The sequence below is a fragment of the Thermothielavioides terrestris genome, chromosome 5, assembly GCF_000226115.1.
Source record: "Thermothielavioides terrestris NRRL 8126 chromosome 5, complete sequence".
Classification (NCBI taxonomy): Eukaryota; Fungi; Ascomycota; class Sordariomycetes; order Sordariales; family Chaetomiaceae; genus Thermothielavioides; species Thermothielavioides terrestris.
This window is the reverse complement of record NC_016461.1, coordinates 2,530,413-2,544,384: the sequence shown is the minus strand read 5'-3', so window position 1 is coordinate 2,544,384 and position 13,972 is coordinate 2,530,413. Positions and strand designations below refer to the sequence as shown.

The 13,972-nt window shown below is 56.6% G+C and overlaps 2 protein-coding genes across 2 annotated transcripts; one reads left to right on the top strand and one right to left on the bottom strand.

The window, feature by feature from the left end:
* Positions 1-2,094: 2,094 nt before the first annotated feature.
* On the bottom strand, positions 2,095-4,622 carry THITE_2122060 (uncharacterized protein). Its single transcript, XM_003656795.1, has 3 exons — positions 4,415-4,622; positions 3,999-4,305; positions 2,095-3,931 (listed from the first exon to the last, which is right to left on the bottom strand). Exons 1-3 carry the CDS (start codon positions 4,446-4,448, stop codon positions 2,401-2,403), a joined length of 1,872 nt encoding a protein of 623 aa, XP_003656843.1. The 5' UTR covers positions 4,449-4,622; the 3' UTR covers positions 2,095-2,400.
* Positions 4,623-6,087: 1,465 nt separating this feature from the next.
* Positions 6,088-12,927, top strand: THITE_122696 (SIN3-like protein; the record flags this gene model as incomplete). The annotated part of the gene is made up of 10 exons (XM_003656794.1): positions 6,088-6,341; positions 6,421-6,730; positions 6,816-6,875; positions 7,770-7,771; positions 7,963-8,659; positions 8,736-8,836; positions 8,891-9,467; positions 9,610-10,896; positions 10,966-12,240; positions 12,334-12,927. 10 exons carry the CDS (start codon positions 6,088-6,090, stop codon positions 12,925-12,927), a joined length of 5,157 nt encoding a protein of 1,718 aa, XP_003656842.1.
* Between the last annotated feature and the right edge of the window lie 1,045 nt (positions 12,928-13,972).

Here is a 13,972-nt window from a genome sequence, read left to right as displayed (position 1 = left end):
TATATAGCGTAGTGTCTATCCTCTCTTAGATAATACGAGCTATAATAGGTAGACGTAGCAAGGTCGTTATTCAATAGATATATAGCCTTCTCTCTAGCCCTATAACGACCGTTATAGATAAGGGGTGTAAACTTATCTCTTAGAACAGGGTATATAGTAAGAGCTACTATTGTACGAGGAGCGGGCTACGAAAGTATATATAGATCGTTGAATTGTTAGAAGCTAACGGAAGATAATATATCCGTTATAGAGCGTGAACATTTAAAGGAGATAACTACTTCGAGCTTCGACTTACGTTTCGTAGGCGTAGTATAATGCTTATATAGCTTGGGTATTAGCTAAGGGGGGGGTAGAGGGGAAGGGAGGGGGGTCAGATCCTTTGTAATATAGCGTTTATAAGGTATCTCCAACTCTATTATATATATATTAGCTACAAAGTATATTATAGATATATTAAAAGGACTATATTTACTACTTCCTTTAAAATAGCTATACCTAGTGCTATCTAAGTTATAGTAGCAACTAGCGTAGTAGCTATTACCTATATTGTCCTATAATACAATGTAGTTTATATATAGGCCTAGACCTTTATTACAATGCTTATATTCGCTATTATTAGGATCGTTGCCTATAATTTATATTAGTAAAGATTTAAAGTTAATTATATAATCGAAGTTAATATTATAGTACTTATCTAGGTTATAAGGATCTATCTATAAATAGATATTATAGACCGCCTATAGGTATATCAATATTAGTATCCTATTATTATTGTAAATCGCTATATACCTTAAACTTTAATAGGTCCTATATATACTTCGTAGGCTTAGGAAAGTTTTATATAGCTTTGAGAATAGTCTTCTTCGAGAGAATACTAGCTATAACCTTTATATTATCGTCTTCGTTCCCCTCTCTTTATACTTCTATAGCTATATCTTTAGCTTCGTTATCTTCCCCTTATACGTCTATCGCTATAGTAGTCGACGTAGGTATAAGCGGCTTATAGAGGATATCGCTATGTTGGACATCTTCGTCTACTTCGATAGATGGCAAAGGCGAGTCCACTTCGTCGTCGAAAAGCATAGGAGGTATCTAACAATCGTTAAAATCGCTATTTATATATAGCGATTGAGCTAGTATATATACTATTGCGTTCAATAGCTAGTCGGTTGGCGGCGACGTAGTTGTTAGGCGGTTCGTTGTGTAGGATCTAGGTTTTTAGTTTCTAAGTGTAGCGATTCTACTTCTATACGTAGGCGGCTTCTATATATACGTTAGACTCGCTCCAATCGCCTAGGAAAAAGCCTAGAAAAGAGGTAACGGATTAGTAAATATTTACAAATGCGTCGCCAAGCCGAGCCGCAACGGATATACGCGGTTCTATAGGATGAATGTCGTATACGCTGGAAAAGGTGGGTGCGTAGGTGTGGAAAAAGTGGGTGGTTGTGGAAAAAGTGGGTGGTTGTGGCACTGCTAAGAAAAAGGATTGAAATGGCTGCGCGCAGCCCGCGAAGCGGGCTGCCAACCCCTAGTACCTAGAGGTACATTCAGAGCAGCCCAAATTGCAAAGTGAATCGCAAAAACGGAACTGACGCCATACTCTCCCCCTGCCATTCCATGAGAGCAGTCCAGACCCTCTGCGATTCCCTTCAGCCTCAAGGAAGACGTACACTATACAAAGAGACGCAAGGGGGAAAGCCTCAGGCCTGTGCAAAAAGCTGGCGGGACAGCGTTTCGAGGGAGGGACACACGAGAAGGGGAAAACAACGATGTGCATGCATGTATGCATGCTTAATATGTCGGCGCCGCTCAAAAAAAGACACAATCAACAATCTTGACGCTGCCACCAAAAGCAAATAACTCGGTACCGACAGAAGCCACGACGGAAGCCACCATCTGCAGACTGGACAGTGTGTAGGTTATTATGAAGCCTCGCGACCAGCAAGGCGCCTGCGTCCCAGCCCTCGACACTCCGTCCGCCTTTGGACACAGACCTCAGAACTACGCGCAACGAACAGCATTCGGCCCGTACGCAGACAGGACCTAGTAGTACCTTAGTTACTGGTCAGGTAGGGTAAGGATGACGGTACATTCCATATCTGAAATCGGGACGCTATCAATACAGCGCAGGCGAACAATTGTCCCTGCCAAACCAGCGACCTGATCAAATCCAACCGGTTATGAGTGCTCCCGAAAGATAATTCCTCCTCCCCGTATAACAAAAAAGCAATGATACACGTCCGGCTCAGAAGCCAACCGCGGGCGATTCATGTGGTGTGCGTTCTTCTTAGCCCAGCCATCCAGTCTATAGAGGTGCGCCTTGCCAGAGAGTTCCCAAGCAGCGCCGCGGCGTGAGAGAAAATCGTGCGTGAGACTGCGCCTCGTCTCGCCGGCCTATTTTCAAATTTCCAGCGTAACCTTCTGACCCTTGACCCGCCCGATGACCTGCGAGGGCGCATACTTGGGGATGACCTCGTCGTCGTGGAGCATCTCGAACTCCTCGGTGGCGTCGCGGCCCATGAAGTTGAGCAGCGCCTGAGGGCCGCCCGGGTGGTCGTCGAGCCAGTTGGTAAGGTCGAGCACGACGCCCTTGACAACAACCCAGAGGTCATCCTTCTTGTTGTGCTTGGCGACCTCCTCCATGGTGTACTCCTTGTCAGGGATGGAGAACGACTTGGTGTCCTTGGTCTGCGTCTGCTGCTTGGGGGCAGACGGGCTGACCGGCGCGGGCTGCGCTTTGGGCGCCTCGGCACCGCCGCTGGTACCGCCGCTGGCACCGGTCCACTCGACCGAGATCTTGCCCGGAGTCGAGGGGTCAATGTGCAGGGCGATCTGGCCAAGGCGGGCCGCGCTGGTCGAGGAGCCCTTGAGCACCTGCTGGAAGAGGTAGTTGCTGGCAGAGTCACCGGCGACACGGCCATAGACGACGCAGCCCAGCAACGAGGAGCCGCCCAGACGATTGGCGCCGTGAACACCGCCAGCCAGCTCGCCGCAGGCGAAGAGGCCCTCGAAGGGCTTCTTCTCCTTGTTGAGAACCTGGGCCTTGTCGTTGATCTCGATACCACCCATGGTGAAGTGGAGCACGGGCTCCATCAGGGAGACGTGGAACGTGTCGTTGATGTCCAGCGGCATGTTGTGGAAGAAGCGCTTGCCCCACGGGTCCTTCTGCTTGCCCTCGGCGATGGCGTTGTAGGTCTGGAAGGTCTGCTGAAGGTGCTCGGGAGTGCAGCCGATCTCCTTGGCGAGCTGGTGGCCCGACATCTTCTTCATGAGGCCACGGCCCGAGTAATGGCGGGTGTGGAAGTCGAGCGTGTTGGACGCCTTGGAGTTGAGGACCAGGCGAATGGGGAACTTGCCCTTGTCCTTCTCCTTCCACATCATGCCCGAGACGTAGTCGCGATGGCCGAGCTCGTCGCAGAAGCGGTCGCCGTCGGCGTTCAGAAGAATGCCGCCCTCACCACGGAGGGCCTCGGCAGCAAGGAACTTCCACTTGGAGCCGGGGTCCTTGGGGTCGACGAGGCCGGTAGGGTGGACCTGCACCTTGTCCAGGTCGATCCCGTTGCCGCCAATGGCCATGACCATCTTCTGGCCGTCACCGGTGGCGTGCGAGCCGTTGGTGGTGGCCAGGCCTAAGGTATCCGGGCGGTGCTGCTTGAGCAGCGAGCCCTCGCCGAAGTCGGCCGCGTAACCGCCGGTGGCGAGCACCACAGGGCCGTCGAGCGACAGGGTCTCGCCGTTGTGCTCGTACTTGACACCGGTGATGGTATTACCCTCCTTGTTGAGGCTGGTGACGCGGGCCTTCTTGATGATCTGAACGCGGTGGGGCTCGCTCTCGGCGAGCTCCTCCAGCCGCTGCATCAGAGCGTAGGTGATGGCCATGCCAGGGAACTTGGCATCGTGGCCACGGTGGGTACGGGGCTGCGAATGGCCACTGCAAGCAGGAGAGGTCAGAAACTGGTCTGGTTGAGCATCGCAGCGCAACGAGCAAGCAAACCTACCCCAACCGGGAAACGAGCGTGAGGTCGAGATTGAACACATCCTGCAGCCACTCGACAGCGGCCGCAGACTTGTAGGTCAAGACCTTGATGAGGTCGGGCCGCGCCTGGTCACGGGCCGACTTGAGCGTGTCATTGTAGAACTGCTGCACGCTGTCCTGGATGCCCTGCTCAATCTGTGTCCTTGTGAGGGCGCCGTTGATGCCGGAGGTGGCCTTTGTCGAGTTGCCGCCAAAGAAGCCCTGCTTATCCAGGACAACGACGTTGCCGCCGTTGATGTAGATGGTGTGCGCTGCGCTGAGGCCGGACACTGCAGCATACAGGAATCATGGTCAGCTGCGGGAGCATAAGGGCGACAACAGCGTCACATGCCATGACGACACGGCGCGGGGACATCATTGAGCGCGGGATTCACTTACGACCGCCGCCAACAACAATAACTCTGGGCGCCATTGCGATGGGTATCTGATAACAAGACTGGGTGAAGAAAAGGAAGAAGGAAGTTGATGCTGCCAGAGTCTGGAGAGAGGAAAGAAAGAATGCCCCGAGCCCGGGAGGAATGCGCGAGTAGTTAACTGGGCGATGACCGGTCGGGTTGCGACTTGCCGAGCTACAATGGCTGGCCCCGGCGTTGGAATTGCTGGCTCGCTGATTCGTGAGCCGAGGTCGAGACTGGGGTCCCGGACAGGGGTGCCGCCTCTGTTCACTGCACACACCCGCTGTTGAGGAGGCAATGCAAGACTCTGCCAGGACCAACCTTAGGTCGCTGAAACATCAGGATACTAAGGACCCCTCAAGGTTCATTCATCAATTATACTGACAACATAAATTTTCCAACTGGTTTGCACCCAAAAACTGCCGAAACAAGGTGCGAAATGCTCTGCCCTCTTGCAGTCTTTCAGTCTGGCCGATCTTCGCTCAGCACTAATAAGTGGGCTAGGTCTGCGGGATTCGGTATGGAGGTGGACCGAGGTTTGCCACGGGCCCACCCCAGAACAGCACGCCCCAGACATGCCCGACATGGCAACCTGAAGGTGTGGGGTAACTGAAGTCTCCAACAGACAGAACACCAAGCAACCAGACGCGGGGCAGGCTGGTCTCTGGAAAAGTTACAAGTCGAGGCGATGGCAACTTGCAGCTCTCTATTCATTTGTTTTCATCTGTTTGCATCGGTACCCAGTCGACACTCATAGTTGCTTGGCCAATGTCCCTGTACTTTCTCCCGGCTGTCAGCATTTTGCAGCGGACCAGGGTTCCCCACTGGCGGTTCTGTCACGAGTTGCGGTGCCGGCGCTGCAATTGCATGTGATGCTTGTCGAGACCCGCTTCTGTGACACCTTCTCGGCCCATACTGCTACACCTACCACATCGGCCGGCCGCCGAAAACAGTCGGATCCCTCCCATACACAATACTTCGCTACCTCAATTGCCTGTTGCATTTGTAGCCGCAGTGGCAGGGAAAGCCTGCTGCAACCCAGGCCTCACTGTGCAGACTGTGTCCGGAATAAGAGATGCATTTGGGTGGGGTGGGTAGATGTCAGGCACTTTGCATGTAAGTTCTTCACATGTGATCAGTCCTCAACACCACCCGGAGCATGGCATCTTCGGGTGTCGCCATTTGGATCACGGCGCTTCTCTAACAATCGTGCAACGGTTGTAAAAGTTTGAACCGCCTTTGGCCGACTGAGCGTGAGCATTGCGCTGAGTCTCTTGAGCGAAGCCGCCGATGTAGTCTTACAGGAATGACTGTGAACGGAACCAAAATACCTGCTCAATTGTCTCAACCTCACGGCCTCAGCGCAGACTTGATGGCCATTGCCGACGGATGTGGACGGGCTAGGAGGGAGAGTGCTTGGCCGTTGTTGTCAAGCGCCAAGTCAGACGACGCCCTACGTCACCGACGGCACCAATCATTCTGCCGGCCAATCATCCATTGACGTTCCCGGTTTCAGTTGCGTAGTAACGTCAACCGTAGTAACGTCAACTTGTATGAGATCCCAAGCAAAAGACGGACCAGCGAAGAGAGCTACCGTACCTACGCTGTATGGTTTTACCTCTTATCGACCGAGAGGCCATCAATGACAGAACAAACATGCGATCGATACTCGTGCCATTTATCGTTCTGAGTGGTACCGTATCGGCCCAACTTTTGGTACCTTTGATCAGGAGTGCCTCTGTCCCCCGACCTTTCGATCGTGACCAAGCGCCCCTCATGGAGCCCGTTGGCCCGGGCCCGGCAGTGCCCCCGTCCGGCTCCTCTCCAGCTGAGCCGCCTCCGGACTCCGGAGGCGGCGTGATGCTGTCTGATGTCATGGGTAAGGATAGGAGCATTAACCTCTTCGCTGGGTACGTCTATGTCCGCAAGCCTACCTAGGTACATCAGGTAGAAGTCTCGAGAATCACTGGCTGAACTAGACTGCCGCAGATTTGTGCGCGACGTCGAGTCCGCCGCACGCCGGCTCGATAACTCGTCGCAGAACACGACCGTTCTGGCTCCGCTCAACTCGGCCGTCGAGAAGCTGCCCAGGAAACCATGGGAAGACCCCGGGGAATACAGCGCGCTTGGGCCCAACGCGTACGAGGGCCAGGAAGGACAGGACAGAGCCCAGCGGAACTTGCGCAGGTTCGTGGAGGCGCACCTGGTGCCCCTGAGCCCGTGGCCCGCAGGAGAAAAGGTCAAGCCCGTCGGGGGGGACCGGGAGATCTGGTGGGAAGAAAAGGATGGGACGCGGCTGGTGAGCAGCGCACAGCACCGCTCGGGTTCTAACTATGCGACTCACTCCAATGGACACCGAGATCGCTGACACACCCTGCTCGCAGATCCAGCCAGGCGCGATCGAGGTTGCCAGCGTAGCCGGAAAGGTCACCAATGGTCAGGTGGTACGTTGGTTTCAATATCGTGGGAGAAAAGCTATGGGCATCCTCCGTTCCGTGTGCTCACATGTTCCCCCCCGCTAGTGGATCATCAAGAGCGTCCGCAATTATACCTAGAACGCCAAGGACCTTCATACTGAGGAGGCTCTCGAATCGGGATGGTCGCAGGATCGACGGAATGCGCATGAATGGACAGGCGGTGCGAAAAGGGGTCGAATGTTGATGAGGGCCTAGTGGGGATGGTATTTAAGCGCGGGTCCCCCCGGTGTAAACGCGATTGGGATTGCGTATGGCTGAAGTGAGATGCAATCCGGCTTTGGATCCTGAACCCAAACATGTACCAGGGAATGGGAACGGTGGGCAGCCGCGCCTCGCGCAATGCATATAACTTGCTTCTTGGGTACGTACGAGGTATACGTCGTGGATCAATTGTATCCCTCGCGTCCTCGGCGGAAGACCTCGCAGGGTCAGCTGCCGTCACATGCTTGGGGCTAACCGGCACTGAATGAAGGATTCTGGTGGGAAGATGCATAATGTGCGGGCTGCCAAGCGCATGTGGGAATTTACACTACCTTACGGTAACACGAAATAATCCTTACATGGTAGGTAGGTTGAACTGGGTTGTTCAAACATTTCCCGTGATTTTGCCGCCTTATCGTTATCGCAGATGATACGGAGTCCAGGGTAGAGACGGGATCTGCGCCCCGTGCTGAGCGCCAGCACTGCTTCAATTCCGCAATCCTCGTCCCCGTCCTGCGATGTCTTCTCCCGACCAGCGCGCAGCATTCTTGTTTACGGACGAGTGAAGGACTGCGAACGTCTTGTGTCTCGAGCTCTTGGGTGGTTCGGCTTGGGGTTCAACAAATACCCTGTGGCAGATTACGTTAGTCCGAGTCGCAGCAGTAAGTGACGAAGCGCGAGCTCCCCAGCTTTTCTCCCGGTCCCTGGCCCCATGGCCCAACCCCCAAGCCCACCAGCCTTGAGCACGCAGCCGCCCCCCCTCCGCACCCCCAACACCCCTAGCTTCGAACAACTCGCTGTCTTTATCAAGTCCCCGTACGTGTCAGTGCTAAGACGAAGAGGCTTCAAGCAGCCACCAAGTAGCCATGAATAACCAGCCGCTGCATGGCGGCGGCGGCTTCGACCGCGACCGCGACCGCGATGTCGACGAGCAACGTCATCGCGCCCTCCATCAAGACGATATGGCAAGGCGAGAAAGGGAGCGCGAGCACGACCGCGACCGTGAACGCGAGCGAGAGCGAGACCGCGAACGGGAAGAAGCCGAGCGCCAGCACCGCGACGCATACCCGCCGACCGCGCCCCATCACAGTAGCGCCGGTTCCCTCCCGATCCACCAGCCCGTCGCATCGAGGATCTCGAACTCGATCACCGGCCCCGGTGGCCTCCTCGCGAACCACGGGAGCTCGGCCCCTTCCCTGGCCATGGGTGGGCCTTCGGCCCCTGCGCCGGGCTTCGGCGGGCCGCTCCACGGCGATTCCGCCAGGCCGGCGCAACATCATGGCGGTCCGGGAGCCACGCAGCCACCTCAACACCAGATCTACGCGCCCATGAGTCATGGCCCGAATGGTCCCAGCAACTCCCTGGGCGGATCGGGCGGGCCCCCTTCCATCTTCGGCGGCCCACTTCAGCAGGAGAACGGCCGGCCCATGCCGCAGGACGGCGTCAGAGGCATGCAGCAGCAATTACCCTTCGGATCCAGTATGGGTCCCGGCCATGCGATGCCTGCTGGACCTGGCGGCATGCCTCAGGGCCAGCAGCCCATCCTGAATGTAGGTAGCAGTTTGCCACGAATGCTGCGCCGCCGTTCGTCCTTTTCATGCTGACCGTGTTGGGTTCACCGTCCAGGATGCGCTCAGCTACCTCGATCAAGTCAAGGTGCAATTCCACGAGCAACCGGACGTCTACAATCGGTTCTTGGACATCATGAAGGATTTCAAGAGTCAGACGTGAGTATAAACCGTCGGCATTGCTCCTTCCGCCGATTTACTAACCCAGGTCAGAATCGACACGCCCGGTGTTATCAGCAGAGTCTCCGAACTCTTCGCTGGCCACCCAAACCTCATCCAGGGCTTTAACACTTTCCTCCCCCCCGGATATCGCATCGAGTGCGGACTGGAAAACAACCCCAACAGCATCCGCGTCACGACTCCATCAGGTTCAACAATCCACTCAATCGGCCGAGCAAGCCAACACGAAGCGACACAACCGACGTCCGGTCCTGCGCATGCGCAAGGATATCTGAGCAGCAGGAGCGGCTGGCAAGCGCCGCACCCTCACAGCGTGGAAAGCCCAGAAGCCACGTTCAGTGTGCCGGCACAAAACGGCCAGCCGGGATTCCCTGGGTCGAACCAGGGTGCTCCGTTTGACGGCACCAGCCCGATCCAACAGAGATCCGTACCGGCCGCTCAGAACGGCACCCCTATGAACCACGCCCCTGCCCCTCGGACAGCGCTCACCCCTACTCCGGCTGGCGGTCCGCCCAACACGAACAGCGGTGCTGCTTCTCAGCAGGCTATCCTGGAGAAACGCGGACCCGTGGAATTCAACCACGCGATTAGCTACGTCAACAAAATCAAAGTAGGCAATTACATGTCCCTTTCGTTTCCCGCTGAATTGGGCACAACAGCCTTCATCCGAACATTCAAAGAAAAACCGGCGCGGGGCAGACACGTCCTTGGTGCCTTGGTGGAGATCCTTCCGACTGCTAACCGTGGCCTAGAATCGCTTCCAGGATAAACCTGAAATTTACAAGCAGTTTCTCGAGATCCTGCAGACCTACCAACGCGAGCAAAAACCGATTCAGGACGTATATTCCCAGGTCACCAGCCTTTTCCATACAGCACCCGATCTTCTTGAGGATTTCAAACAGTTCCTCCCCGAGTCGGCCGCGCAGACTCGATCGGTTGGCCCACGCGCTGAAGAGAGCATGCCTATGGCGGCGACCACGCCAACGCCGCAGCCGGGCCATCTTGCTCGCGACGGCCCCAAGATGCCACCGGTTGGCAATTTCGCTCCGCCGGCGAGCGCAAGCAAAGACAACAAGAAACGTCGTCCGGAGAAGGCGCCCGCTGGCCCTGCTCCCTCGACTTCGGAGCAATCACAGATGTCGGCTTTGCGAGGGACTCTGCCCCCTGCGCCCTCGGCGAACAAGCGCGCCAAGTTGACGCACAAACCCAACGCTGCCGAGAGCACCTTTATCGAGCCGACGCTGACGCCGACGATGCCCGAGCCGCTGGCGCCTACACCGCTCGCCGTGTCCACGCAAGATGACCTTGCGTTTTTCGAGAAAGTTAAGAAGCACATCGGCAACCGGACGGCGACGACTGAGTTCCTCAAGCTTCTCAACCTCTGGAACCAGGACCTGATCACGAAGGATCTTCTTATTTACAAGGCGAATCAGTTCATGGGCGGCAATCCCGAGCTTCTCAATGGGCTGAGGGCCCTGGTCCGCCAGGATACCACCGACGAAGTCGTCGAGAACCGGCCGGAGCCGCCGACGGGCAGGGTCTCTCTCAGTAATTGCCGTGGACTCGGCCCCAGCTACCGACTGCTACCGAAGCGGGAGCGGCTGAAACCCTGCTCTGGCCGCGACGAACTGTGCCAGTCGGTGCTCAACGACGAATGGGCGTCGCACCCGACCTGGGCGTCGGAGGACTCGGGCTTTGTCGCCCATCGCAAGAACGCCTACGAAGAAAGCCTGCACCGTATCGAGGAGGAGCGTCACGATTACGACTTCTACATCGAGGCGAACCAGAAGTGCATCCAGCTGCTGGAGCCGATCGCACAGCAGATGTTGTCGCTGCCTGCCTCGGAGAGGGCCAACTTCAAGATGCCGGCTGGCCTTGGCGGTCAGAGCACCTCCATCTACAAGCGGGTCCTCAAGAAGATCTACGGTCCAGAGAAGGGCTGCGAGGTCGCCAATGACATGTTCAGGTACCCCTTCACGGTCGTCCCCGTTGTCATGGCGCGCCTGAAGCAAAAGGACGAGGAGTGGAGATTTACTCAGGTATGGGCAACCACGAGTAGAGTTTCTGTACAAGTTGATTTCAATTTGCTGACCCATCGGTGCTACCAGCGCGAGTGGGAGAAGGTTTGGCAGGCCCAGACCGAGGTGATGCACCTGAAGAGCCTGGATCACATGGGCATCCAGGTCAAGAGCAACGACAAGCGCAACCTCGCGGCGAAGCATCTCGTCGACGTGATCAAGACGAAGCACGAAGAACAGCGGCGTATCCGAATGGCGAAGGGCAAGACTCCTCGCTATCAGTTTGCGTACTCGTTCACCGACGAGGATCTCATTCTGGACCTGCTCCGGTTTATGGTCATCTTCGCCAACGTCGGCGGGCAGCACAACGCGCAGGAGCGGCGGCGGATCCTGGAGTTTTTCGAGACCTTCATCCCGCAATTCTTCGATCTTCCCGAGGAGAAAGTCCAGGAGAAACTGGCCGACATCGACCAAGACTCGGCAGAGGAGGACGAGGACGAAACGACAGCGCTCGAGTTGACCAACGGCCGCGCTCGGCGCAACGATAAGAAGTCCAACCTGCTCCGCGGCGTGCTGGATCCCGGCCGCAACGGCAGTCGGAGCCGTGGGCAAAAGGAAGACAGCGCGGCGTCCGGTAGCAAGGAGACCACGCCCGACGTGGGATCGGCGAACGAGGAAGAGATGGCCGATGCGCCGGAGGATTCGTCGCTGCCGGAGGTGTCCAACAGCCGCTGGCTCCCGACGGTGCCGGGGCCGATCATCGTCGAGAAGGGCAGAGGCGGCAAGGGATCGGACCTCGTTGACGTGGACGGCGAGCTTAAGGCGGACGCGCCGTTCCCGCGGCGCTGGTACAACTTCTATTGCAACCAGAACATCTACGTGTTCTTCACCGTGTTCCAAACGCTGTTCAAGCGGCTCGAGGAAGTCAAGCAGAGCAAGGACAGCGTCTTGGAGGAGATACGGCGCGAGAACGCGGAGAAGCCGGCCAAGATCCTCGGTTTCGTCCACGAGGGCATGCACTACTTTGATAGCGAGGACCCGGCCACGTTCTGGCCCAAGACGGTCGAGCTCATCGAGGACTTCATAAACGGCGAGATCGACGAGAGCCGGTATCAGGACGTGCTGCGGCACTACTACCTCCGCAAGGGCTGGACGCTCTACACGATCCAGGATCTGCTCAAGACGCTGTGCCGGCTCGCGCTGAGCTGCAACAACCCTGATGCCAAGGGCGAGAAGACCAAGGAGCTGGTCAAGGCTTACCTGGAGAGCCGGCATCAGACCGAGACGAGCTTCCAGAACGAGATCAGCGCGCGCAAGTTCGCTGAGAAGTGCATCAAGGACGGCGAGATGTTCGTCATTGCCTGGGTACGTTTGCCGATCCGTCGTTTTGACTCCGGATTCTTTAGTTTGGGGAGTTCCGTTCCATCTTGCTGACCCTTTTTCTCCTCTATCAAACAGTACCCGGCCAAGAAGGAGGCGACGGTCCGGTGGCTGCAAAAGGACGACACGACATTCTACATGGACGAGATGGAGCGCATCCAGCAGTGGCAGTACTACATCTCGTCGTACATGCGGGTCGAGCACACCGAGGGCGTGGTGCGGTCGCGGCTACAGAAGGTGCTGCTGGAGCGCAACCTGCCGAGCGACGCTAAGGACTCGCCGGAGGACGGCGGGTACGCGCCCAAGCCGCTGGTGATCCACGAGGGGCTGATCGTCCGCATCTGCCTGAACTCGTCCAAGATGGTGTTCGAGAAGGGCACGTCGGACTGCTTCATGTACAACAACAGCGCGGCCGCGGGCCAGCGCGAGGGCGCCGAGGACGGCGAGGCGGACGGCGGCAGCGACGAGGACCGCGAGGCCAAGCGCGCCTTCCGCCGCGAGATCCAGGCCGACAAGCTCAAGGAGAAGACCGTCACCAACAACCTCTGGATGCGCGGCCTCAGCCACGACGAGGTGCAGAGGGTCAACACGGAGTTCCAGCGGTGGAAGGAGCACGGGATCCCGCTGTCGCCGGAGGACGAGGACGATGCGGACTTGACCATGGAGGGTTGAGCGAGAGGGTGTCTGTGTGTGTGGTGGGCGTTTTGCCGGGGAGGGGGGGCGGGAGAAAATGGTGATCGGTAGCAACGGCGCAGGGGCGTAGCAAGCGAATAAGACGATGGATTTCGCGGACGGCGGGGAGATGTGGAGGGGCGAGGCCGTTGCTTATTTTTTGGTGTTCCCGGACGTCGGGGACGGGAGCAATTATGGCTTTGGCTTTGGCGGCAACACTGCCTTCTTTTTTTCCTTTTTTTTCCTTTTTTTTTTTTTTTTTTTTTTTTTTTTTTTCATCCTGGTTCATCTCAGCCTTGGGTTTGCGCAGGGATTGCGGCCTGACTTCACATGCTATTTTACTATTTGCTTTGATTTGCTTCCGCGGTTCGCACGGGGGGGACAGGAGGGCCAGAGCCACTCAGGGAGGGCCAGAACCAGGACGGGCGACTTAGTCTATTTTCTGGCGCGAAACACAGTAACTGCCCATACGGTGTACATACAGCACTAGAGTTACTGGTCCCTAGACTTGCCATAGGCAGATGATCTGCCAAATACGAGTGGTTTTCCAGATATGTCTACGGATGCGTGATGCATTCCCAATGTCGTTGTTGGCTTTACACAGCACCATCCCTGGCAGGGGCTAGAAGCTCGGACCACGGCCCAGACAGCAGCAGGTCTTGGCGCTCATCGGCACCAAGCGCCAAGCAAGCAAGCTCCTGTAACTGAGCTCTTCAGCCATCGAATGCATCTCAAGAACACTGCTTGCAGCACGCTCACACCCCGCCATGAGATGATGCCCCAGCCAGCAGACACGCAATGAAGACCCAATTAAGACCGGTCGGCGTCGTCCTGCGATGCCCGAGTTGCAGCGCCTCGGCCTCGGCCAGAATTCCCAGCCTAGGCCAGATTTCAGGGCCAACACAAGCACCAAGGATGTTCACTTCTGCCGCCCGAATTTCAGGAGTCCGGCCGACATCCCCTCTCAGGACGTCGTGTCGTCTTCAGCTCAGAGATAGCAGTCCCTATTCTGCCCGCCGAGGGATGGCTAGGGCTGCTTTCTCGA